The sequence below is a fragment of the Odontesthes bonariensis genome, chromosome 3 (assembly GCF_027942865.1).
Source record: "Odontesthes bonariensis isolate fOdoBon6 chromosome 3, fOdoBon6.hap1, whole genome shotgun sequence".
In the NCBI taxonomy this organism is placed as follows: Eukaryota; Metazoa; Chordata; class Actinopteri; order Atheriniformes; family Atherinopsidae; genus Odontesthes; species Odontesthes bonariensis.
This window is the reverse complement of record NC_134508.1, coordinates 15,136,350-15,163,648: the sequence shown is the minus strand read 5'-3', so window position 1 is coordinate 15,163,648 and position 27,299 is coordinate 15,136,350. Positions and strand designations below refer to the sequence as shown.

General features: G+C 40.0%; 2 protein-coding genes across 3 annotated transcripts; one reads left to right on the top strand and one right to left on the bottom strand.

Annotated features, from left to right (window-relative positions):
- Positions 1–54: 54 nt before the first annotated feature.
- On the bottom strand, positions 55–8,567 carry idh3b (isocitrate dehydrogenase (NAD(+)) 3 non-catalytic subunit beta). Of its 2 annotated transcripts, none has more exons than XM_075460440.1 (11): positions 8,467–8,567; positions 5,789–5,962; positions 5,196–5,316; positions 5,021–5,081; positions 4,787–4,919; positions 3,892–4,025; positions 3,490–3,592; positions 3,239–3,385; positions 2,972–3,066; positions 2,783–2,843; positions 55–508 (listed from the first exon to the last, which is right to left on the bottom strand). In XM_075460440.1, exons 1-11 carry the CDS (start codon positions 8,518–8,520, stop codon positions 431–433), a joined length of 1,161 nt encoding a protein of 386 aa, XP_075316555.1. In that variant the 5' UTR covers positions 8,521–8,567; the 3' UTR covers positions 55–430. The 2 variants fall into 2 exon arrangements, with proteins under 2 accessions (XP_075316555.1, XP_075316554.1); XM_075460439.1 differs by lacking the exon at positions 55–508 and adding an exon at positions 847–1,894.
- Positions 8,568–10,175: 1,608 nt separating this feature from the next.
- wdr1 (WD repeat domain 1) lies at positions 10,176–20,958 on the top strand. Its single transcript, XM_075460437.1, has 15 exons — positions 10,176–10,313; positions 11,731–11,852; positions 12,472–12,562; positions 12,657–12,804; positions 13,075–13,255; positions 15,186–15,263; positions 15,646–15,726; positions 16,032–16,265; positions 17,441–17,530; positions 18,612–18,766; positions 18,861–18,948; positions 19,076–19,186; positions 19,406–19,579; positions 19,677–19,821; positions 20,123–20,958. The coding sequence occupies exons 1-15, from the start codon at positions 10,298–10,300 to the stop codon at positions 20,227–20,229; spliced, it is 1,821 nt and encodes a 606-aa protein (XP_075316552.1). The 5' UTR covers positions 10,176–10,297; the 3' UTR covers positions 20,230–20,958.
- The last annotated feature ends 6,341 nt before the right edge of the window (positions 20,959–27,299 follow it).

The window sequence follows — 27,299 nt, the reverse complement described above, 5'->3', positions numbered from 1 at the left end:
AATACTGCATTAGTCCCCCATTAACAGTCATGCAAGGATTTCACACACGAGCTGTTACATCCACCTTTTTTTCTTTTTTACTTCACATTGCATCACAAATGAAGCAGGAATATGGCAAAATTTAAAGTTAATAAATATGGAATATACATACATCGTGTTTTGACAGCTGTTTAATCTGCTAAATTAAGTAGAATTTTACAGGACCTAGGCAGGAGATCTGTGAATGTTTGGGAGTTACTGCAAGGAAACCATCTTGTGCCCATTTAAAGACTTAGTAGTTGGTGAACATCTCAGTTAATTTCCTGTAGGAATAAGGGTTTAAACTCAGGCTGGAATACATTGTTGAGTGTGTGCACAGTCTGTATAACAGGAGATAAATAAGAAAAGGATGTGTGCGTCTCAGCAGCTGACAGATTTGCAGTCACAAAGCTTAGACCGCCAGGTTAGCAATGACAGCCTGCGTGAATTCATCGCTTGTTGCATAGCCCCCCAGGTCTCCAGTGCGCACCTGTCGCAAACATAAGGACAGCGTGTTACTGTATGCACAGCTGCTGCAACACATGTCCACATACAGTGTCGTGGCCCGCGTGTTAGAGAGCCTTTGAAAACCGCACACACACGGATGACTTGATTATTTTCAGCACGAGCCTGGGAATTTAAATTTGCCACTCGCAGCTGCACACCAGAGAAAGTACGTCAAAGTGTGTTAATGTGGGGGATAAGAACACATTGTTGGTTCACATGTCTGCTCTTATTATACAATTTTAAAATGTCAAACAGACTGACATGACAAAACAGAACATGACACAGATGTTAAAGGTCAAAACAAGAAAAAAAAACAGTTCATAATATATTACAGAGCTTTATTTTTGGAAAAAAGTTATCACATGTGAGGTCATTTCAGAGGAATGCTCAAAAAAACGAAGAAAAAAAAAAAGCATGATGTTCTGATGGAGCAACGCTAATAACTGAGGAAACTAATTCAATAGCGAATCAACGAATAAGTCACATACAAGTCAACCTTGTATGGATGGTAGGCTGGCTTTACACAGAACTAGCTTTATGGACCCTGTGTCTATCGTTGCACGATTTCTGTGGCTCTTAAAAACATGTTGGAAGCATTAGAAAATTTATTTTGGTTAAACACCAGAAAGATGCCAGAAATGTGGATAATACATTACAGTAACTAACCGTGCCAATTTCAGCCTGTGGTTGGCTTTATGAAGCTTCAAGTGATAAGTTTTTACTAAAAACACGTTTCAGTTATTTAAGTTAGACGCTGTAGGTCAGAAATGTTACAGCATTGGAGGTCAGTGGCAGTTTTTTCTGCTGTTCTTTTTTTTTTTTTTTTAAACTGTAAATTGAGTTAACACTTAGATTCAGTCTTTGTGAGGCAAAAGTACACGTGTTTAGTCAAACTGTTGGTAAGAAACTGCGCCTGCTTTACAGTTTCTAATGCGAGACAGCAAAAACAAATATATCCCCCAAAATGAGTGAAATGATCATTTTTAAATAAACTGAAAAATAAAATGAAAAGGGTTGGACAATAACTATGGAACAGACTGATGTGATTGAGTGGAGGAAGCTGTATTTTTTTTTTTTAAGCAAGTCTTTGCTGCTTCCACTGACTGTCAGCAAACCCACTATGGACCATCAACATGAGGATGCCACTGATGTCAAAGCTGTGTGACACAGCTGTCGCTTAGCATGGAGGAGGGGAGATGGCTCTTAGCATGCACTCAGTTCATGTTAAGATCAATGTCCAGATTTAAGGAAATGTCAGTGAGGAGTGTGACCAAACATCTTAGCGAGTAGGCCGGTGATGCAGGTTTTCCACAACAGCATGCACAAAGTCGCCAGTGGTAGAGTAACCGCCAAGGTCTCGAGTCCGTACCTGGGATGTGCACAAACACACACATATATATATGTGTACACACACACACACAGGATAATGAGGTACAAGGACGGGATAGAATTAAAGCAGAGGAAAAAGTGAGAACTCAGGTGGTGTGCAGGGTAATGATGCTTTCAGCCGTTTTTCTATATTGATTATTCCTTTAAAACAGATAATTATACGATAAACATCAACAGGTGAACAGCCATCTGGGAGTCAAAGGTTGACCAACTTCCCAATTAAGTTTGTGTCAGTGTATGTTAGTCCAAACCGGTGTAAAAAGGAGGGGGGGTAGGATGTGCTGATGAGCGATGCAAATGACATGAACATTTAGAAGGACGACAAAATGAAGCAGGACTACAAATGCAGCAAACACATGAGCAGATTTCACATCTAGTATATATCAAAGGCTCTCTAAGACGCTACAGCGTGGTGTGCGGGTTGTAAAAAGCTGGAATTTGTAGGTCAACAACTGCCAACATCACAGCTCATGTGCTGGCCCCGTTGTTTCTATTTGACTGATTAAAGTGGGAACTCCGAGGTTGGCTGCCCACTGCAAATGAGCTTGCCCTGAACTTTCATTGCGTTTTTCATTTTCTGAAGTGCCTGCAACATTATGACACACTATGTGTTTATAACAGCAATTATTGACCTGCAAAACCAACCAAGAGCATTTTAATTAAGAAACACAAGTTCTGTTGGCTTCAAATATTCCGTAGGAACGCCAGATTCTTTTTTGATTTTTTTTTGTTTCGTTAAATTTTTACTGTTTGGTGTTAATATTGTTAGTGTTTCTGGCATGTTTAGGTTACGATGGATGCCGTTAGATCCGATGCATGCATCCACCAGTAGGCACAGAACAGGTAAAGCCAACCCAAATATATTTACCTTTCCCTGTTTGATGACCCTCTTGACAGCATCTGACACCATTTGGGAGTGATACTCCAGGCTGAAACACAACACGTAGACGATCAAAAAGTGTCCAGAACTGTCACGAATTCACGTTGGGTTGTTTTTAAAACCTCGGGGGTCATGGTGGAATACGTGATAGATACAAAGCTTTAGAAACAGACTCACTTGAGGTGCCTTAGCATGTTAGCAGAACTGAGCAGCATGGCTGTGGGGTTGGCGATGTTCCTTCCTACAGCTTGTGCAAAAGGATGTCGTGCACCCTAAAAGAACATGGGGGGGAAAATAAATAAACACAGGGATTAAAGAGCTGCAGTAACAAATAAACAAAAAAAAAAGGCACATCCCAGTGTTGGCAGTATAAACAATGCTATTTTCTGCGGTTTTCAAATTTTTCCAATTTTGTTCTAAGAAAGAATGAATAACTCAACTTACAGTCTCAAAAACAGCATATTCGGCACTGTAGCTTTCCCCTGGAACAACTCCTGCTCCTCCAACCAGTCCTGCAGCCAGGTTATCGATAATGTTTCCGTACAGGTTAGGCATCACCAGTACGTCAAACTGGTATGGGTTTTGGACCAGCTGCAGCAAAGAGATAAATGCAATGACAGGTTTAGAGAAGAAAGTAACACAGTTTATTTCACCAAACAAATTAAATATGTAAAAGGTCCGAGGGACGTAAATACCTGCATGCAACAGTTATCGATGATTATGTTCTCATATTTGATTTTGGGATACAGCTGTGCCACCTCTGCACAGCTCTGCAGAAACAGGCCATCACCCAATTTCCTGAAATGAGACAGCGGATGGAAACAATTGTTGCCGTAACTGCGGTGCAAATCATGACCCAAATTAACACAAAATTAATTTAAGAATATTATTCCAAAAATAAGTGACGGGCAATTTCTCATGAACTCCAGAACATGTCGTAGCAGCGCTCTAGTTTTGTGTGCATTTAGTATTTTTTTGTGATTTATACTGAGCTATCGTTTTCTGCAAATATAATTTCTCTTTGGGATAAATAAAGTATTCATTCGTTTAATTCAATCTCATGCAAAACAAAGAGACTTGGTCAGAAATGCTCTTACATGATGTTGGCTTTGTGAACGGCAGTGACCTTGTTTCTTCCCTTTTTGGTGGCGTAATCAAAGGCGAACTTGGCGATGCGCCGCGACTTGTCCCTGGTGATGATCTTCAAGCATTCGACCACACCTGTCACACTCTACAGAGGGAAGAAGGCACACAGTTTTATAGTGGCTCTCTTAATCTGAGCACAGCTAAAGAAAAACAAATTACACAAAATATAGAAACCAAATTTTTGTTCTGCATTAGCTTATGTTTAATGAAACTTCTGCGCAATCACACTTTCTTTTTTTTCTTTTTAAAGTTTTCAGGAGTAAAACTCTTACTTCTATATGACTGTCATACTATACTGAAGTACTATGCTGACAGCTGAGGAACCATCACAAGTTACTTTTTCTCCGTGAAGGAGAAGCAGCTCAAAAGAAAACTTGACAGAGCTTGGATTTCAGTGCAGAATTGAGGGGAATGCACATAATGCAAATAAATCCCTTTAAATTCTACACTTATAATGCAGGAAATTCAAATCTCAAATTGATTGATTTTTTTATTTGAATTATTTAGTCATTTATTATTAATATTATTATTATTATTAGTTAGTAGTAGTATTTTTATTAGAATTGGTATTATTGTTGTTGTTGTTAATATACAATCATTGTAAATATTAACAATTTTTTGAGCTACTTGACTAATTTGAATTTCCCCCATTGGGGGATGAATAAAGTATTTTTCTATTCTATTGTATTTTTCAGAAAACTCTCAAGTAGCAAGAAAACAACTACATTTAATCTGAGGTAAAAACTGGACAACAAAACACCTTTGATCGAGTAAATAAGTACAACCCCCCACAATGTGTGTGTGAACTCCCCTTCATGTGGAGCAAGTAGGACCGGCTTTTTTCACCTCGTGCTCCAGAGCGCTGTACTCCCCCTCAGTCTGCTCACGGATGATGACCAGGTCCAGGTTGTTGTGCCGAGTGCTGTAGCCTGGCAGGCTGTTCACATGAACCACATTAGCAAATAGGTCCAGTTTACGCCTGATGAAGGAGCAGAGATGTAGGGTAAGTTTAGAGCGCCACAGACAAACAAACAACTGTTTTATTTCTTCCAATCTTCAGTCTTAAAAAAATATATTTGCCTTAGTTTCATCTCAAAAGAAGCCAGCTCTCCTTTGAACTCCATGGGTGCATGAATCTTACCTAGAGAACACAAAAACATTAATTTATTGAAACACATTATGCTGCATTTGACCTCAAGTAACATTTGTTTTTTTATCTAATGAAAGTGAATGATAAAAGAAGAAATAAATCCACCTTTGAGGGCCACTCTGTTGGTCTTCATTGAGTTCAACACTTCCTCCATTTTCTCATCACTAGCCATGTTCTGCACTTCACTCAGATGGAACTCCTCAAACTCAACGGGAACATCACCTGCCTTCAGACCGAAAAATAAATAAATAAAAGTGTATTTATATACATATATTTATATAAAAACATTTGAATTTTTTATTTATTATTATATATGTATATAAATATATATATTATGGTTACGATTATATATATATATATATATATATTTATATATATATTATATTATATTATATTATTAAGTACAGCTGGTGTCGTTGTTAAGTGAAAGACAGCTATAAATTGAGATTTCATCTGCTTGCTAGCAGCAGAAGGTGTTTCTGCTTTTTCAAAAGCGTGTGAATTTCTTTTTTTTTTTTAAATTTAAAACTGGAAAAAAAAAAAAACAAGACTAAGCAACGTTTGGGAGGAAGAAGTTCCGACTACGTCTCTGTAGCATCACTGGCCCAGATGTATCGCATACTGCGTGTTTTGGAAACATGGTGGAGACGAGGAGAAGGGGGCAGCAATTATTCCACCTCCGTCCTTTTACAGTGTACCTTAAAGACTTCCTTAACAGCAGTCATCAGCTCAGGTCCCACTCCATCTCCAGGAACCATTGTGACCTTAAAGGTAGTATCAGCGCGGGGTGGGGTGGTCTCTGAGATACAGAGACCAGCAGACAGGCTCAGGGGTCGAGCGGCTAGCTGCTGCCATCGTGGGCCGCCAAGGCCCTGAAAGATGGTTACAGACACACAATTACAAGTCATGCTATGGTACATCACGAGCAAATACAAACTTATTGTTATTCTTCGACATTTTCACTGGATGGTTACAGACACCCTTTTGCGTATTCAGGCCTAAGGCTTTTTTTAAAAAAAAAAAAAAAAAAAAAAAAAAAAAGAAGCTGTCCACTGAAAAAAAAAAGATTGTTATGATTCAGCTTTTATTAGAAAATGACTGACTTAATCAAGAGTTTGACCCTCTCTGTTTAACTTGAGCAGTAAAATTATTAAAAATGTCAAGAAGATTATAAACACCTGATGGGTTGTTTCAAATACAGGGTGCTTGCTCTTTTTCCAAATTAAAATTCCAGACTTTTTTAAAACTGATACTTTTTTTCCCCAAGACCTTAAAGGATAAGACCGGTTTTTTGACATTGGGCCCTTGATTTCACATTATAACATGATGTTCTACTCACCCCTGCTTGTTGTTGGTCATTTGGAGCTGTTCCGAAGATATTCGCGAGGCGTCTGGCTGCTCTCTTGAGATATTCGGCCATGAAACGGTTTCCTATGGGCAAGCTTATACAGGCACAAACTATGCTGTTTATAATTTATTAATTACTGTACACTAGCACTGATAACGTGGAGGTGCGTCGCTTACTTAAAAAAATCCGGGTTACTAATTTTGAATTTTAGCCGAATGAATAAATAGGCAGCAGGTCTGTGGGCTGTCTGTGGCAGTAGCACGACGAGGACGTAACACCCACTTTACGACAAAAAAAAATCAAAATTACAGTAACCCGGATTTTTTTAAGTAAGCGACGCACCTCCACGTTATCAGTGCTAATGTACAGTAATTAATAAATTATAAACAGCATAGTTTGTGCCTGTATAAGCTTGCCCATAGCAAACCGTTTCATGGCCGAATATCTCAAGAGAGCAGCCAGACGCCTCTTGAATATCTTCGGAACAGCTCCAAATGTTCAACAATAAGCAGGGGTGAGTAGAACATCATGTTATAATGTGAAATCAAGGGCCCAATGTCAAAAAACCGGTCTTATCCTTTAACTTTATGTACTTGTAACTTGTGTGCCTACTTCATTGGGTGAGATTGTACCAACCGTGTTTATTAGAAATGTTAATTTTTATAGGCCAGTATTCAATGAACAAATGCATTATTCACAGAAAATTATGCTTTTACTGATAAAAACGTTTCAAAACATGAAAATCACAAGTACATGAATTTCACATCAAACAAGTGTCACAAAAACTATCTATAAAAATGAATGGATGGATGAATGTATGTAGAATTCAGTCTCTTCACTCACATCTCATCCCATTAGGCTAATACAGTACGTGACCAGTTAGTAAAATTATAGTTTTATAGCCTACCTTCCTATTTCTCATTTCACAATGCCTTTGAGCATACTGTAAAATTCTACCATACATTTATTTTCCATACTTTATTAAGACTTTCACACAAAATTCAAGACTTTTCAAGGTCTGGAAAACAGTGCTTCAAAATTCCATACTTATTAAGACTTTCAAGACTTGCACAAGCACCCTGAAATACCTGGCAGTCATTTTTCTTGCAACACTCATTTGCAAAATATGTTAACATGTTGGGCATAAAGATGAAAATAATATAAAAAAGAAGTTTTTCAACTCTTTGAAAGTTATTAAAGATGCCCACCAGCTCCTGATATCTTAAAAATAAAACAACCCAAAAAAAATTTTTTTAAACAGACAGTGGAAACACTAACATTCCCAGTTTTGTTTTTTTGTTTGTTTGTTTGGAAAGTCTGAATATTTTCTCCTGTGTTTCATTCACTGATTATGAATTATATTTGCATGTCAATTAGTTATTTTTTTTTTAAATTGATGCCGTTGTCTCTAATTTAGCCTTACGACATGTACATGTATGCATCTTGTTGTGTACTGCTGTGCACATATATTGACATTTAAAACTGAGACAGATGTTTAAAACTCAAAAGTTTGAAACAGCTGTATTACGTAATTTGGGGAAAACGTGCTCAACAACAAACACACAGCACAATCAGATGAGAACTGTCATTCCTGCCGGGACACAGCAATAACATGAAGTGTTAAGAAGGGGATGCTCCTTTCAAGCCTGTTAGCTTAAGTAACAGCAGGGAGGTTTTACCATATCAGGGTCAACAGTCTGGGAGGCTAAGCCACTTATGCGAGCCTAAAGATAAATAAATTAAACACCTGGTGATGTTAACTTACTTGGCGTCGATTTACTGACAACAGAAATCACATAAGTTGTGGTTTCTCGAACCCCATTCGCGTCACCATTACACCAGGCGCTCCACTAATGCTTGTATGGTCCATGACGGAGAGGCTCATGGTTAGCAATAACTTTAGACACAGTTGCCACAAAGACTATTTCTTTGAACGCAGTGTTTGGGCTGACAGTGTATAATTTCAACAGCTCATTTTCTACCAATGTATTAACCCAGTTTGCCTGTAAACATCATCTGGGTACTCACCTTGACCAATGTTACTAAGCTTCCTCTCAAGACGGCCGCCATTGTCCAAAGCATACAACGTCTGTACTACTTCTTCTGTGGTGCTGCAGTGATGCAGTGTTGCCAACGTTGTGACAACAGCGCCCCCTACAAGACAAATACGGTATGACAGCCAAAATGGGGAACCATCGGTTGAGGTATGATGACTCATACAGTTAACATATCAGGTTTTAGAGGTGATATGACAGGAAACCGGATGCAATTTCTCCCCTCGTCCACTGAACGAATAGCTTCCCTCATAAAAATTTCAGCGTACTAGTTGGAGGGTAGCCAACACGAACACATAAACCTGGATTCTCAGCTTGCATGCTACAGTCATAGATATCACAGCTGGTCTGAATCTTTTATTTATTGTACTGAATCGCAGAAACAAAGAAAACAGAACAGAACCAGCCACAACAGAATAACTTTCAATTTAATTTGCCTGTAAGTATTTTTGAGAAAACCCGAGTAAAAAAAGGTCAAATGGCAAAATTGTACCTGTAGGTATTCCCATTCATTCAGCGTTTTGTAGTATTTTTCTGTGTGTTACGTTTCTGCAAAGGTACCAAAGCCGAAGTTATGTTCCTGTGCTTTCTGTGGCACCCTCAACATTGTACAATAAACCCCTTGTTGGGCACACATCAAACGAAGATGGACCATTTGCCTTCGATTCCATTTCTTTTGGACAGTAGGATAAGCTCGGTGCCATTATTGTTTTTAAATGGAAAGCTAATGGCATTGAAAAATATATATATATATATATATATATATAATGAATATGGTAAACATTTCGGTATGCAACACATAACGCAATACAACAAAGTTTAGGCTATTGTTCTTTCAGGGAGCCCAAGATGAAGGAGGGCACGGCCACTTGAACAAAACAGGGTTTCCAGTGATTCACTGTGTCATAGTTGTTGTTGAATTAAACTCAGATGACCCACAATATACCCATGCTGTGGATACACATTCTCACAGCCTCACCACACAAGCCATTCACAATATTGCCCCTAAATTCTATTTTGTTTTAGATCCAGTCACTGAAATAAACTGTCTTGGGGGATTCCCAATCCTATTCTTGGCTAGTGATGCTTTCTACTGACTCACAGGATAATCTAGGAGTTTACAAACACTATTCAGAGACTGTAATTGAGCAGGTTAGCCCGGGATACTTGTTTGATATAGTCAGAATAGACATTTTTTGGGTAATTTGGTTATTCATTCTGCCTTTACATTCCTGGGATAAAGGCGGTTAATGCTAAATGTGTAATGTTGCCCCGAGTTAGGCCTCTCAGGTAAATCTTTCATTGATAATGTGGAATTTTAGCTTTGAGCTTAATATGTGTCCATGAGCCACGAGGATAAAATTGATTTTTTATTTAGAATTGTAGAAACATTTGTGCGTTCTGATAGTCGTTCATTTCTTTGTTTTCCGAAAGGCTCACGGATTCCTGCTGAAAAGGTGAATAAACACTGTGAGCTCTTAGCAGAACGAAAGAAGCAGAGAGTGGCATTTAACCTTTCACCTTTTGACTGATGGGTCTCTGGTAGGACACAATTACCCTGGAGCCTGAAAGACCATATTTAGGTGAAATTTATCCCAAAGTACCAGCGCACGACTACTGGCTGCCAGCTCCAGCGTAGTATCTGAGTTTACTATATATGGGCAAAGCCAGGCAGAGCGAGAGCTGCACCCGCTTCCGTGTTTGTGTGATCAGGGAGGGTAGTGCACACAGGCAGAGGAGCGTTTCTATAGTCACCGTTTCATTCATTGGCAATTGTAACGATAGGCAAGAGGTCAGCAGGGAAAATGCCGTACGAACTGAGTAAGTTTGTCTCTTTTAAATATCTGCGACCGAGTGAAAAAGCAGCGAAGCTGTTGAACCAAAGTAGTCGGCTAGCTGTCCAGGTAGTCCACAGCTAGCTAGCCTCGCCCATCGCTGCGAGATTTTTGACACCTCACCCCGCGTATGAAACATCAAATCTGCGCGATGGCGATGATTCTGCCGAGTTGAACACAGAGCTGTGTGTCTCAAATGCAGTTTGTTGAGAAGATGCAGTGGCCGGGAGGGCAGCCGGTGTACTTTTTAACTCTGGGTTAGCTAGCTGAGCTAACGTCACTCATAGGAAGTAGTTGCGCTTACATCGCATTGTTGTGACATGTCCAGACAGAGCAGGCTGTCAGAAAGCAGGGAGGGGGTTCACTTGCCATTTTTAACGCCGAGTTCCTGCAGTTGAGAAAAAATCTCGTCCAAATGATTTAGATTTTTAAAAATTCTTATTATTTTTTTAATCCTTTGAGGATTTGCGGAAGTCCAATAAGTAGACCAATGTGCAGTAAGTTGAAAAGTCAATGATCCGGTTTATGGGACGGGAAAGAAGCTGAATGAATACATGTTAATAGCTAAAGAGACCTAAAGTCTCACCGATATTTAGGTGCGTTGATTTAGTGACCAAACACTCTTTCATCTTGATGCAAGACACCATACCTTTTGATAAGTTTTGGTATTTTTTTGCTTCCGTAACATATAATATCTCTCTCTCTCTCTCTATATATTTTTTTTTTTTCAGTCGAACAGAAAACATCTAAAATTAATTTAATGTATATACGATTAATGCGTATTTCAAATTCTTTCATATTTGAACAATGTTTGAAAAAACTTGCTAACACTTTTGCTAATCCGCGTGAACTTCTCTGCTCTCTACTTCTCTATTTTTGTTTAATCACTTTTTTTTTGCAGTAAAAAGGGGATTTAAAAAAAAAATCTTTTTATAATTTATTTATGTATGTGCCAAACATGACTGAAAATGTAACCCATAAACGCACCAAACTCTTATTTCATTCCCATCTAGCATTTGAACATTTGTACAGAGATTTGCATTCACGTGTCATTCTTGGTCTGATTTCGCTTAACTCCTGAAATATGGAGGGAGCGGGGGTGGTTATCAAGACGGGCTTAAGTGGGTTGTCTGAGGTCATGTGAGACCGCAGCTCCGTCAAGTCCTCAAAATGAAGAGTTGACAGGTGCAAATGACCTCATCATACCCTTATGTTGTATCTGACACTGTAGATGAGCTTTTAATCCTGGACAATACAGGGAAAACTCTTTCAGGCTCTCTGTACACATGTATCATAGTTTAGTTATCTCTCGGCAAGTGCTGCCTCATGGAATAGTTCAGGGTAATGATTTTAGATTCTCTACAACACTTGTCTAATGGTGACCTTTTTTTGTTTATTTTTAGAGCATGTATTCGCCAGTCTCCCACAGATGGAGAGGGGAGTTGCGAAGGTGATTGGTGGCGATCCCAAAGGAAACAACTTCCTCTACACCAACGGGAAGTGTGTCATCATCAGGAACATTGAAGTAATTATTTTCCTTTTAAAGCGATTTTTACAGATGCTGCTCATTTTGTTTGCTTATTCATTATTGCCGTTTGTGGTCTTCTTTTGACCATTATTTTCATTCGTTGCGTATTTCCACAAAATAATTGAACCAAATTGCTGAATGAAGCGAACTGCCAGCGACGGGAAAACTTTGCTTCCTTTGTATCGGGTTTGTTTGTGTACTACACTTTCAAATTGCGCATCGAACTCATTTAAGCACTTTGCGCGCCCCAGTTGCTGCAGCGCACTGGCACAGCTAAATAAAGTGCGGCCTGTATTATTCCTCAGGGCGACATCGGTGTGTTTTGAGCTCCGTACAACAGCCAAAGTAGGATCTCCATTTCTTGAACCAGAAAATATTGTCATTTGCCAAATTCCAGGGTCCATTTCTAGGGATTTAACACAGAAATTGTTATCGTCTACTGCGCAAACCTAAACCTGCGTCGAGCTAAGATGCTGAGGCCTTTTTATGTGATCTTATTGGTAAATTGGAACCGGGGAAAAAAAAATAAATGTAGCTTTATGTATTGAATTTACGTAAACTACCTTTTTGCCCTCTATGAAATGCTGATATCTCATGTTTTTTGCCTTTTTTAAAGAATCCAGCTATTGCAGATATTTACACCGAGCATGCTCATCCAGTTACAGTGGCCAAGTATGCCCCCAGTGGATTCTACATTGCATCTGGAGGTACAAGATATAACTTAACATGTGTCGCCAAATGTACGCCAGGCTCAGGAATGCCAGCAGTTTTGTGAAATGAATCCCTTTTTCAACCCTTTAGATGCATCGGGAAGGATCCGCATCTGGGACACCACCCAGAAGGAGCACATGCTCAAGTATGAGTACACCCCCATTTCAGGGAAGGTGAAGGACATTGCGTGGACGGAGGACAGCAAGAGGCTTGCCGTCGTTGGGGACGGACGAGAGAAGTGAGTGTCAAAGTTTCTGTTCTAGAAGGGGTTACGTTAAGTCATGGTTAAATGAAGTTGAACCGTGTTAAACTGTGATAAATCTGCCTCATGAGGAACTCCACTTACTGTGAGTGGTCAGTGTGGTTAACTCAAGTGCATCATTCGCTTCAGGTTTTTTCGTCAAAATGGTTATTTATAAAGATGTCGCTGACTGCCATTCTTAAAACAAAAATAAGTCCTCAAGCCACACTCAGACTGGAACAACCGAGTGTTTGTGTCTCATGACAGGTTTGGTGCAGTGTTCTTGTGGGACTCTGGCTCATCAGTGGGAGAGGTTTCTGGCCATTCAAAATTAATCAACAGTGTAGACATAAGACAGAAACGCCCTTACCGCCTCGCCACTGCCAGTGATGACACCTGTGGCTCTTTCTTTGAGGGACCTCCCTTCAAGTTCAAATTCACAATACGGGTGAGTTGGTCTCTTTTTTTTCTTCTCTTTCCTTTTCTTTATTTCTTTCCTCAGTCATTTGAGCAGCTTTGTGTAAGGAATATTTGTTTTTAAACAAAGCATTTGGGGTTAGTTGCTTAGGCTGCCCTGGAGCAAACCCCACTGACCAGACTGATGTTGAATACCATTTCTGACGTGTGCTCTCCTAGGTAACAACATATTAGCCTTCGGCCATTGTAGACATTGCCCTGCCTTTAAGTGCGTCTCTGACCTTCAGCTAACGGCCTTCTTAATACCCTTTGGTCCTCTCAAATCTGTCGCGCTCCGGTGGCTTTTGACAGCGTTGTCTTGTTTTCCTTTTTCCATGTTATATAACCTACTTCCTCCATAAATTCTTGAAGAGTGTGTGAGCCACAGTCCTAAAAACAAGCCGTGGCCTCTTGAAATGTGCAGCACGTTTTTGAGCAGAATAAGTTATGTGTAAGAGTTCATGGGTCCATGTAAAATGTTATACATTTCAAATGCTCCATATAGAAGGTAAAAGCAAATGTTTCAATTTTTGTGTGTGTAATCACATTCTTTTATATCTAATTATAGCTGGAATGTGCAGTTAATTAGGGCTTATGTGACCCCCCCCAAAACCGGTTATTTTCTTATCTGTAATTATGTTGTTTTTTTTCAGACAGCAGGAGGAAAATACTTTTAATGCCCGAGGTTACTCATGCTGTGTATGCCTGCACAGGCTGATCTTTCTGTATTTTCAGTGAACTCCAGCTCTTTATGTTTTATATATATATGAGGTTATGTATGTGTATTCATCTATAAATACCCCCTTTATCTGTTTTATCAATTTTTTTTTTTTTTTTTTTTAAGTCTGCCTTGATCGTGCCAAACGAGGAAGAACAGACTTTCTGTCTGTCATGATGACTAAAGCAGCTTTTTACTCATACAATACAGCCTTTTAAATTTTCTATAGATGTTCTATTGGAGCTACATGTGAAAGCACAAATGTACTTGTGACCTTTTTTTTTTTTTTAATCCCAGCCAACAGCACAGTAAGAACTCCATTAGATCGGCAAGCACGATAGCGTGTGACTTCAGGAGCAGATATTCTGCAGTGCTTACAGCAAATGTCTGTGCTGAGTTTTGTGTTTTCCGTCCTGCACGTTGCTTTCCATTCGCTCAATATGAGGAGGGGGGGGGGGGGGACTAACAAAACAAAAGTGGGTTTTAAAGCAACAGGAAGATGGTCTCATCTGCCACTCTTGACTTTCTGTAAACAAAACATTTCCACTGTGAGCATTTTGAATAGTTTCCTCTGCGCTCCACACGGATGCTTTTTTTTAAATTTATTTTTTTTATTTCCAGCACAGACTCTCCTGCTGTGAACTGCATGTGTGAACAGCAGCTGTGGGGAAAGTCTGCACCGAACTGTCTTCATTCTCAGGAAATTCTCCGGTTTTGTTTTGTGGAAAAACATCGCCCAGAAATAACTGATGGCTAACGAGAGAATAAACACTATTCAGAAACCATCATGAAAAGAAAATAGTTTTAAGACTGTTCAAGGGTAGCTCGTGCACTTTGCAGGGAACGATTACCACCCTCTGTCTCCATCCTTGCTCTCTGAGCAACAGCTGATCTGAGAGCCTCAGCAAGGATGTGAGGAGCAGAAAGGTTGACATAGGAAGGAGCGTGGGCAGTAAGGGATCTTTAGATGCAAGCAAAAAGGTTTTAGAAGGAATTTTTGGTAAGCAGTACAAGGAGGCAGAAATGGGGAAAGCTGATTATATATTCGTATCAGAATGATCAAATATCTTTACGCTGTCGCTACGTTTTGTTTTTATATACAGTTGTTAAAAGCTATGGACAAATGAATGTTCAGATGAATTTCTTTATGAATGATATCTCACCAGTTTTTCTTCACTTCTGTCTCCCCTGGTGACGACTACAGGACCACAGCCAGTTTGTGAACTGCGTACGTTTCTCTCCGGATGGAAGTCGATTTGTCACAGCTGGCGCTGATGGCCAGGTAAGTGTTTGATTACCGTGTGCGATTGTATGAAATGGGGGGTAAGCTGATAAGCAGATGGCCAATTTAATCTGTTTATTATTTATATATATATATATATATACACACACACACACAATGAACAATATCTTACTAATTAGGAAAAGTCTTTAGGCAGAACAGCTGTTGTCGTCAGTCTAATGCATAACTAATGAAGTTATGAGTCGAATCGTGCTCATGATTTACTAATAAAGTTGTGTGAAATTGAGCCTCATTTGATAAAATTATTTAAAATTCAGTTTGAACTCGAATATCAAACTGATACAGACTTGTATAGAAAAATTACTCACACAAATCCCTAATTTTGTGCAATGAATGTTCTTGTCTTTTTGATAATCTCCAGATATTGGTCTTTGATGGAACAACTGGCGAGCGCGTTGGAACACTCGGTGGTGAGAGAGCCCACAAAGGAGGAATCTATGCGGTAAATGTTTATGGAAGAAATAAAAGGATGGGGATGGGAGGTTATAATGCAGCAGTTGTGTGTTATAGTGTTCTTCTTAAGTTTATCTTAAGCTAGATGTCAGCTAACTTGCAGTAACTAGGTCAGATGTGTGGTTTTTGTCTGAGCTAGCTACAAATCAGTTTGCATACAGCCAGGTTAATTTGTTTGAAACATTAAGAAGGCTTATTTCCCTATTCAAATCAGGAATTTTGTTCCCTGAAACCCCCCCACTCCTTCTACCTGTATATGATTTTCTTTGATTCCCTGTGCTTCATGTCCTGCAGGTCAGCTGGAGCCCTGACAGTTCCCAGCTGATCTCCGCCTCAGGAGACAAGACTGTGAAGCTCTGGGATGTTGGTGCAGGTACGGCCGTCACAACCTTCAACATGGGCTCTGATGTGACGGACCAGCAGCTGGGCTGCCTGTGGCAGAAGGACCACCTCCTCAGCATTTCTTTGTCAGGATACATCAACTACCTGGACAAGAACAATCCCGACCGACCCATACGTACAGTCAAGGTCAGAGTTTAATGATGCTCGTTTTAGTGATCAATAGAGGTCTTGGAAGGAATAAAACCCGGCGTATATGTTCACATTATCCCCCAACTGTCTAAGAGGAAAGCTACTTTCAACTTCTCGCCCTGCAATGATTAAGGACTGGCGGTTTAAGGGAGGTTTTGAACTGTTTACCCAAAGACAAGGACCAGATCAGAGGGAAGTGGTGGCAGTTTAAACTCATTCCTACAGTTTTTTTTTTTGTGTGTGTTGAAGTGTTAGTCCAACCTTAACCGGAGTTTTGCAATGCGTAGAAACATGTTAGTCCGACCAAACTCGTACAGAATCAATCTTCTCAAAACTGGACTAATGCACCCAGATAATGCGGTTGGACCAAATCCCTCCTGCATGTGTACGATCAACTAGACTTGGATTGACGTGGGCGCTCCACACACACTTTTTTTTTTTTTTTTTTTTTTTTTTTATAAACGGTGAAATGTAAGTTCATATTAATACAGTGAATTCGCACAACTTTCTGTTTGTGGCCAATTGTGCCAGAAATGGATTGAAAAGCAGCCTTTTCAGATAACTGTCGTTCTGCTCTAATTATATCCTGATTGTTATACTTTGCGTTTTGCCATCAGACAGAATCATTGTTGAAGTTGCTTAAAGCCGACCTCTGCACTGTGAATTCAGCTGCATTTACAATTATCTCCGACAGAGACGGAAAGAAATGGCAGAATATCTAGAATGTTTTCCTCACTCAGTCCACAGCATTGCGACATTAGATATACTTTAGTGAGTAACTCGTCTGCCCCTGTGCACATGTACAAGGATGAGGACAGTGGCCCAATTAAGCTGGAACCGTAGCTCAACTCAATGTGCATGTGTCCGTGCTAACTGCTGTTCCGCAAATGAATGTCATGCAGTGAAAATGTTTCCAGTTATGGACATGAAGAGATTTACATCCATTTAAACTGTGGCTGACCCAGCTCTATACAACAGCTGATGCATTTAATTGTATTATATACTGTCGATTGCTGCAATTGTGGGACAGAAAATGTAGAACCTTCCAAAACTGTCACATGGGTTTAAGTTGAATTAAGGCCATCAAAATTGTGCAAAGTCCTCTACAGGTGGAAGGTAATATTGTATAAAGCGGTTATGTTTTTAAAAACATGCACTTGTTCATCCTACAGGGTCACAGCAAATCCATCCAGTGTCTGACCGTTCACAAAAGTGATGGACGGACGTACATCTACTCAGGGAGTCATGATGGACACATCAATATCCTTTTCCATTATTTGTAGCTATGAAGGGGACTCCATGGTCTATGGGTGTTTTTATTCTCTACCTGAAACTTTCAATGGATTTAGTCATTTGAATCACTTGGCTCTTACCAAGGGGAGACAAAATTGATTGATTAGTGCCATTATCACATATCGTAGAATAGTGTTTAGTGGTCCAAATCTGACAGTGCTCCATCTTTCTTTCCAAGCAGCCTCCATGCGCTTGATGGAGTAAACGTGCAGTCTTATGGAACCTTAGTAGTTACAAATGGACCAGTTTGTTTTAGCAGAGCTAAACCCAACTGCTGTGGAAACACCAGGTGATTAAGAAATGGCAAAAAATCCACCTGTGGTACCTGTGCAGTTTAAAATTTTTTTTAGTTTTTAATTTGATGGCGAATAAGCTTGAAAACAAGCAAGCGTTTGCCCTTTAAAAAGCCCTTTGATTGTGCACATCAAGCTTATTCGCCATCAAACCAAGCTCCTCTGTTGTTTGCCTTTTTGAGCTGGTGTTCCATGAACAAGTGACAATCATCATTTAACTCTTTCTGCACATTTCCTCAAGCATCAGAGAAGCAAGTTGGCACGTTTCAATTTACAGTTGTGCTTAAACTTGGTTGCAAAATGTTGTCAGTAGGTGGCAGTAAATGCTGTGTTACACATGGCTGTGATAAAGCCGAACTTGGAGGAAAAACCGGTGGCCTCCTTTTTGTAGAAGAAAAATCAAGAGAGGTCTTCAGGAGTTCTATGTTTTTGTGATTATTCTTCAAAAATGTATCTTTAAAAACTTGTCAATTGACACTTCTTTCTGGCTTGAATGTTGTCACTTGACAGTGGTGTTTGTCCTGCCCATGGGGCTTTTTGGCAAGTTGCAGGTCCTTGTGTGGCAAAAATTGTTGCTATATCAGGTCTCTTTTGTGTTGATTTCAAGCAGAAACCAGCTTTGTTTGGAAACCACAAAACCAACATGTTGTTGAGTAGAAACCACGAGAGTCCTCTGCTGGTCAAAATTGACTGAATATTTGGCAATAGATACATCTGTGTTCCCTCGGTCGCTTTTTCCTTAACGTCTGCCTCACATTACTGGGATGCAGAAACCGGAGAAAACGACTGCTTCTTGGGTAAGGGCCACAGCAACCAGGTGAGCAAGATGGTGACTGACGAAGCCGATGAGCTGGTGACCTGCAGCATGGACGATACTCTGCGCTACATTGACCTCAACAAGAAGGAGTACAGGTAGGTTTGGTTTCTGCTGCAGCATGGATCATGGCTGATGGTAACCTCGTGTGGATTATTTTTGACACTCTTTGAACATGCTGCTGGTTCTCAGTGCCTCTGATGTGGTGAAGATGGATTTCCAGCCTAAGAGTGTGTCGGCAGCAGTAGGGGGGCTGTCACTGGCTGTGTGCATTGGGCAGGTAATGTCTCTTATCATTGGTTTGCCTTATCCATTCTCCACTCGCCTTAGTATTTTCAGTGTTTTTTTTTTACATGACATGATGGCTCACCCATCGATAATGAGTTCTCTTCGTTACTTTTTCGTAGATTGTCTTGTTGAAGGATAAGAAGAAAATCTTCACATTGGACAATCTTGACTATGAACCAGAGGTTGGAGTCATCCATCCTGGTGGCACTACTGCTGCAGTGGGAGGAGCAGTAAGTGGATGTCTGAGTGCAGATTATTCTGCTAAACATGAGTCGATGCCAGCTTGTGACTACTTTGGCAAAGGCTTTCAAGTTCAGGGAACACAAAATTCCATCAGCATATCCTTCTCTAGAAGAATCTAATTAATTACTGTCGCAGACTACATGCATCGCACCCATCGTCGTGCTTGATGTTGTCAAATTTGATATGCATTTGCTTTATCTTCTCAGGATGGGAAAGTCCACCTCTACTCAATTCAGGGTAACACACTGAAGGATGAGGGGAAAACTCTTGAGGCCAAAGGGGCCATCACAGACATGGCTTATTCTGATAATGGAGCCTATCTGGCCGCCATCGACGAGAAGAAGGTCACCACAGCCTTCAATGTGGCAGATGGATACTCGGTAAAAATGGCCCTTCTCTGTGGATTAATTAACGTTTCCGACAGTCAATGGGAGCTGTTATTTTTTTAATATTACATCTTTTTCTCGTGTTCTCCAGGTCAAAAATGAGTTTTACGGACATCATGCCAAACCAGTGGCGTTGGCCTGGTCACCTGATAATGAGCACTTTGCGACTGGCGGAATGGACATGATGGTCTACGTGTGGACAGTTGGTGACGCTGATCAGAGGATCAAAATTCCAGGTTGGCCTTACAAGTTCTTGTGTACAATCACTTCCCATATCACATATTTCACTTTTTTTTTTCTTTTCTTTTCTAAACCTTAAAAAAAAAAAAGAGGTTAGAAATTGTGCATGAAGGGAGTTTGAATCCCGCAGATAAGTGGCAAACGCAGACTACGCACACAGTCTTACGAACGTGCAATTGCAGAATCATCACAGGCTTAAGAGTTGCACCTCAGTCACTTTCTTTTTCCCCTTTTCTTTTTTCTCCCCTCTGTATTGATTCGTCTGTATCTTTAACTTCCTTGTTTTGTCGTCTGCAGACTCTCACCGTCTACATCATGTGAGTGGGCTGGCCTGGATAGATGAGCACACTCTTGTCACCACCTCCCACGACGCCAGCGTCAAGCTGTGGACAATTACATACTGAGCTGCACGCAAACATTTACACCTCCAGGGACAAGGACTACTGTAGACTTCAAGCTTTTCTTTTCTCTTTCTAAACTGTACTTTCAAATGGTGTTCTGTGCTGTCTGTAAACATCTGACTTGTAAAGGGTTGAGTTTGGAAATCGCTTCCACAGAATGATCTGTTTTAATGCAATTAACTACGCAGACAACGTAACCATGAGTGCTTTTACACCTCTCCGTGGACCCAGAAACGTATTTGTAAGCTCATCATTCCATAGGTGACTCTGGGGACGATGCACCCTAGCTTAGAGGAGGAACCAAAAGCTACTTTTTTTTTTTTTTTTTTTTTTTTTTTTTTAAATCTTTTTATTTCAAATCAAGTAGAATGTTTGAAAGAAATGAAACCTTTTTGGTTACATTCCTGAAATGAGCAGTTACTGGTCCCAGCTGCATTTGCGTGTCTTTTTTTTTTTTTTTTTTTCTTTCCTTCAAGGTTTTTCTTTTGGCTTTGTCGTAAGTTTCGTACTTCTTGTGATTCACCTTTCTACCTGTTGAGCTGGGGAGCAATAATAGGAACTAAAAAGAACAAAGAATACAATCAAAATGCTGTCTGTTCAGTTAGAGGCCCTCTGTTGTTGCCGTCTGTTGTTTCGCTCATCTTATTTTTTTTTTTTCTTATGTCTTTATGTACCTGCTTCCAAAGTGGAAGTGGTTAATCAATAATAAAAAGTTTTATGCGTTCACCCTTACACGCACTAATCTTACTTGTCAAACACTCTGTGCAAGTTCTCATAAACCATAGGTTTACCAGTTATTGGCTGTGATGTAATTGATACCCCTGGACTGATCATTGAACATTGTCAATGTCACGTGTTTTTTTTTTTTTTTTTTTTTTCCCGTTATCCACTGAACTGTCAAATAAAGCAGGAGTCACTGGAAAAAAGTATCTAAGACATTGTGCTAAATACTTAAACGTGCTGTTCTGTCAAACTTTTTATTTCCCTTTTCTTTTAACTCTTAAGAATCTTTTCCTATGAGATACAGGTACTGACACGATCATACTTATGGTCATTTAAGGCACTCCACAGTTTCTACACCATTCAATGGGAAATACACTTGTGTCGTTTTGATTCGGCAAATAACTTGCAGTCAAAGTGCAGCATGATTCAAGTCAGGTGATGGTGATGCACATGTCACGCCTTCAAAAACACTGGCTCATTAAACCTTGTCCCAACATTAAGCACACACGGCTTTCTGAGGAGCTGCCCAGAAGTTAAGTTCTCAAAGCAGAGAGGGGCTATAAGAAGATGAGCTTTTTCAGGCTGCCATTTCCTCCGTTCATAAGCAAAAGAAATGGCCGGTAACAGTGGAAGTGGTGGTTAAGTTGAAGTCTTGATGACCAAAAAGAGAAAAAAAAGGTCCTAAATAAACTTGGAAAAATCAAAGTTTGACTGCATGAGACTGACATTTGGCTGACTGATAATGGTGCACTGTTTGCTGAACAAAACATGTTCACAAAAACAAATCTGACTACTTGTTATGGGATATACACAGTACAATACACTCAGAGCAAATCGTCTCCCTATATTAAGAGGCTGTGCGAGTATCATTGGGAGGATGTGGGAGCCAAGTATATGTACATACAGATATATACACAATCACACATATACATAAGGAAACGTTCAGTCCTATTACAATTGACAGCATTCCAGAAAATACATATCTGCAAAGAAGGAAGAGTAATAAAGAAAATAACAATGTCAATTTAGAGAGAAAATGCTAGTTTGTTTTGGACAATGAAATTAATAAATTAAAAAATAATTATAAGTAAATTAATGTCCAACCTTATGACCCAAAAACATCAGTTAGCCAGTTTTCCTCATTGCCATATATCATCGCTTAATATTATGGTTGTGAGTCTTTTACCTGCATATTTAAAGAAAGGTGTCCAAATCTTACAAAAATCATCCATCTTACATTTTAATCTGTAGGTATTCCATTGGTAGTAAGTCAAATATCATTTTGTGCCAGCCCCTAATTGTAGGTGGATCATTATCAATCCACCCAAGCAATATATTTTTCTGAGCAGCAAATATGAGAATACTGAACAGCCTTCTTTGATGAGACCCTTGACTGATGAATTTTGCACTGGACTCACTAAACTGAAATGGAAGTTTATTTTAGGGGGAAAAAAGGATTTAAAAAAAATAGCAGCTTTCCAAATGTTAAGCATGTGGTGGGTTGATCGTACTTTGCGTTGGCATGTGGAACTTCTCCATTTATAGAGGAAAGAAGGATTTCCCCCAGAGGTGCAAGGCAGACAGGAGGTTTCACTATGGCCTTTGTTCCCCTACCTAAAAATCATCAAAAATCAGTTGATAGGTTTTGAAAATGTAGTGTCTGAAAGGTCTTAGAACACAGAACAGTCCTGAAACTGCGACCTTCGGTACCCATACACTCATCATTAAACTGGAAGTGAACAATGTCCCAGCCAGGGGCGGAGCTATAGGCGGGGCGGGCGGGGCAACTGCCCCTGGGCCCAGGGCCCTCACCCACTCAACCAAAAAAAACAAAAAAAACACGTGTATATAGTTCCCAGTTTGTTTGCATCGCAATGTTCTATGTTTAAACATTCCGAAATGTTTTGTAATGTATATAGTTTAGCCTAACCCAGCCACTTGGATGCAGTCAGCTCAAACAGGTGCCGGTCCCAAGCCCGGATTAATGGGGAGGGTTGGCGTCAAAAAATAGCCGGTCGGGATGTTTTGCCCCTGGGTCCTGTCCGCAATTGTTCCGCCACTGGTCCCAGCAAGCGATTAAAACACCTCTTTCTCCCTGCATGGCATAGGGTTAACTGTAACTGTAAACAACAATAAATAATGGAAATTAAAAAATGTTTCATCATTAACTTTATGTATTTTGGAAGTAAAGTCTGCGAAGTGAGTACTTGCCTAACTGTTGACAACAACAGAGATTCTTGGGTGTTTAGGCTGACCACAGAACCAGACACCAGCAGAAATGGACAGAAAAAAACATCTCTAGTATTCTTTTTCATTCTTTTTTTTTATACCGTTGCTGGCAGGTGGATACATGGAAAACAGCTGAAGTGGTCAGGGGTGTTGAATTTCTCTCACAAATGTTTTCTCACAGTTTGATACCAGAGGGGAAAGGGAGGAAGCTGATAAAGGTTAACAGAAGATTTATTTCACTCTCCGTCTGACACCACTTGTATTTGGACAATGATCTGCCATTTGACTAACAGCACACTGAAGCACACTTTTTTAAAAAAATTTTGTTGCAAAGCTGGCAGGCTGAGTTTCTTGAAGCAACCTGTAAGGTAATTATTTAACAGACACACGGAAAATGAACCTGCGTAACTCTGGCATGATTGCGTCGTTAAGAGTAGCGTTTAGCATTTCCCCTACATGTCTATTTATAAATATATATATAATATAGATGCACTGTGAGAATAAAAACAATCCCTCGGGTCCGTATGAGTCTCAGTGGTTACATTTACTGTATTACATAAAGCATAATTTAGACAAAAGTAAAGAAAAGTAAAAAAGAAAAGACAATAAGGTCGATGGTTAATGATGCTTGTTGAGTCTTTTAATCATCCCCCCCCCCCCCCCCCCCCTTCCCGTCATCTGTGCCAGTTTCCGAAATTCAACAAGGCTGATCATTGACAGAGTTTTAAAGAAAACGTGGCCTGCATTAGCAGCACTCCACACTGTCTCACATCACTTTTGGTTAAAAGTTCAGCGTCAGTAAATTAAGTTAGCCAGCAAATCCTCATGTGATAATGGCGTCCTCTTCATAATGTGCTCACAGTGGCCTTTTTCATTGGAATTCTGCTGGAAAATTCCGATTTCTCCTGACAGACGGAGGTGAGTTCTCTTTTTCTCTTGTCTTAAAAAAAAGAAAAATGACCAAGCGCACACTTGGGAGATTAGAATTTATTTTCTTTTAAGCGCCTAAAAAAAAAAAATTCCAGTTGTTTGGAAAGTCACAGCAGCGTAGACTGTTCTGAGTGGATTGTTATGAGGAGTCAATGTTTAACAACGCTGGTGACATTTGATTATACATCTCTGCAGGAAAAAAAAAGAAGAAAAAAAAGGGCTCTGAGATAAAAGAAATCTAGGACATAGGCTATGGAAAGAACTTTGTAATGCTGACAGAATCAGCTCTGGAGTGGCTTTAATTGTGTACCTATCTATCACAGCGCATGCAAGGACACATGCCAGGTGAGCAGTAAAACATTAATGTAATCCGAAGTGGACAATGTTGTAGAATATGATGGTCGAAAAACAATGCATAAGCAATGAAATCACCGTGTAATAACTCGTTTAGTAGTCTGCTGCCACTGAGCACTCTTACAGCAGCTGCATCTGTAGGCTAATATCCTAAACAGCATTACCATAACTTGCATGAAATTAATATGTAAATGTGAGTAAAAAAAAGGTTAATTCTTATCTGGAAATACTGGAAAAGCCAATTGTATGTGGGCCTATCCCCAATTCGATTTTTATGAAATGATTGTCTGTGTGTGTGTGTGTTTGTGGTAGTTGGGGGGGGGGGTTGTATGTCTTTTAATGTCTTTTTAATGTACTGCATATTCTTATCTGGACCTTGAGTCCGTGAAAATAAAGTTTATTATTATCATCTCAGCATCCCTCCGTGTCTGAAACCTCTGGGAAACACAACACTTCTGTTACCTGGACTGTTGAGGAAACATGTCCCAAAGGGGGGACTCGGTTGAGCCCGAGTCTCATTACTGGGTGGTATCTTTTTTTTCTCCCGCGGGGGCTCCTGACTCGACAAACAACAACATACCCTCAAAGTTGCCCAATCCAGCTCAAGCCACGTGCCACGGCTTTCAAACTTGAAGGCGCTCTTTCATGCAACGTTTTCACTTTGCAGAAATTTCGCTCACATGTTTGCAATATAGACTGCTGCCAGGCTGCGGTTTTGAAACTGTCATCGTTGTGAGCGAGAAGAAAACAGCCATTGATCAGCAGAGAAAAAGATGCCTGAGGAGAAAGTTGTTTTTTTTTTTTTTTTGTGGGGGGGATTAAAGAACAAGTTGTTGTGCTCCTTTTATGTAAGAAACGGCTGTGTGTCTGTAGTGACTCCACTGGCAGAAACTTTTTTTTTACTGCATAGGAATGGCGCTGTCACTCCATTTAATAGGAAGTTAGCCTCCAACATGTCGCCGTGGAATAACTGGGTGTGTGTTACCTTGACAACCGCTGCTCTGTTCCGTTTCTGGTCTGCTCGATGAACAATCTCGCCAGGGGTCTTCTCTGGACTTCTCTGGTAATGTGCTGAGGAGGAGGTTGTTGCTCACGCTTACACGAGGTCAAGGAATATAGCATAACAATGAGGCATGGGTGAGCTGGAGGGTAGTCCTAATTATTCTTATGATAGGAGAAACAAACACTTGCTGCCAGTGTGCTATTTGTACAGTCATGATTCCACATCTCACAATTTCAACTCCTTGGTGATAGAACGTTCTTTGCAGGCGTTTTGCAAGGTAAGAACCAATATATTCTTTCTTGGACTTATTTATTAGAGGTAATTTACTCAGCTACTGTCCTTATGTCTGACTGCAGTGTTTACATTTTACAAGCAGTAGAGCTTTCCTTTGTTGTGCATGGTCCAGGCATTGGAAAGGGGCAACTATGGTCATGGTATCGCGTTGCGAGCAAAATGAGTCTATCTTGTAGGTCTTGTCTGTTCTGGCTACTGGTTATGATTTCTATCATGAGGTTTTTGTAACAGTGATAATAGACAATATTGCCTTTGTTGGAAGCATAAAGATTTTGTTGATCTGTTTCACTTATTGAGAAGGTGCTCTTTGAAGTGAACAACCACAAAGAGAGACACGAAAGGAAATTACTTTTGTACGCAGGCCTGTGACCCTCAGATAGATCACTTGTCTTGTTTGTGAAGGAGTGTCCTCCTTTTTTGTCAAGCTGATAGGAAACTAAAAAGTCATATTTCATACATGGATGAAGCAAATACTCAGGTAAAAATTGCTCCATGGCTGATACAAATGTGATATCGAGCCTCTTTTTATTCGGTGGAAAAGTTACCTTATTCAGGGCTTTTATTGACAGTACCATTTACATTACATTTATTCATCTAGTTACCATGCAAAATGTGAGTAGTTTTCAGCATGAGCAACTCTGTGGAGTCCCAATGTTGTTCTGTCCATCAGTCCCATCTGACATGCTGTTTGCAGTTGACATTTTTTAGAGATTTGGACAATCCTGATGAGTCTGTTTGATCGTCTGACTTGTTCTCTGTTTTAGTGACAAGTGACTGATATTTGTCACACCCGACTTTCAGCAAGTGCTGCTTTGGTTTATGACTAAAAAGCTGCAGAGCTGAAGACATTTTCCTCTGCCGCATCTGCACTTTATAGCCGTCATCAGTGTATTAGCAGCTTCACTGTGGAGCTACTGAGTTTTGTACCGCGATGCAGCCTAAAGACTCTCATCGGTCTCAGAAAAGCAGGGCCTTCATAAAGATTTCCGAACCATAGGTGGTATGAAGTTTCTACCTTGATCTGACTTCAGTGACATCATAGGATCTTGTTTTACAGCTCTACATCACTGCACCAACTAAACCGCTGCATTGCCTTTAGGAATGCCCTCTGATATCTGTGTGTCACTGTTCAATAAAGGCTTTAAAGTGAAATGTCAGCATTGGCCGTCATTCAGCACAGATGAGCAGATAGGGTTAGGTTTGGCCGGGTTGTGGCTATCATCAGGATTGTTGATAACATGAATCAACAAGCTTATAAAAGTTGGGCGAAGTCTAAATTTTTGCTTAAAAAAGATAAATATGGCATGTTTTTAGTGTAAATGAACGTTTTTCTTTCCTCTGTAAATTTGGGCCCTCACACAATGATGGGAAATGTAGTTATTCTACAGGAGAGGCTTGATGATCATATACCTGCCCTGGCAATCTGCTTAAAATGGTTGGCATATCAGATTATAAATCAGCAATTCATTGTTGAAAGTTAAAACAATATCTTGGATTTTGTTTGGTGCTTTTTTTTGTTGTTGATCTGGGAAATGAAGCG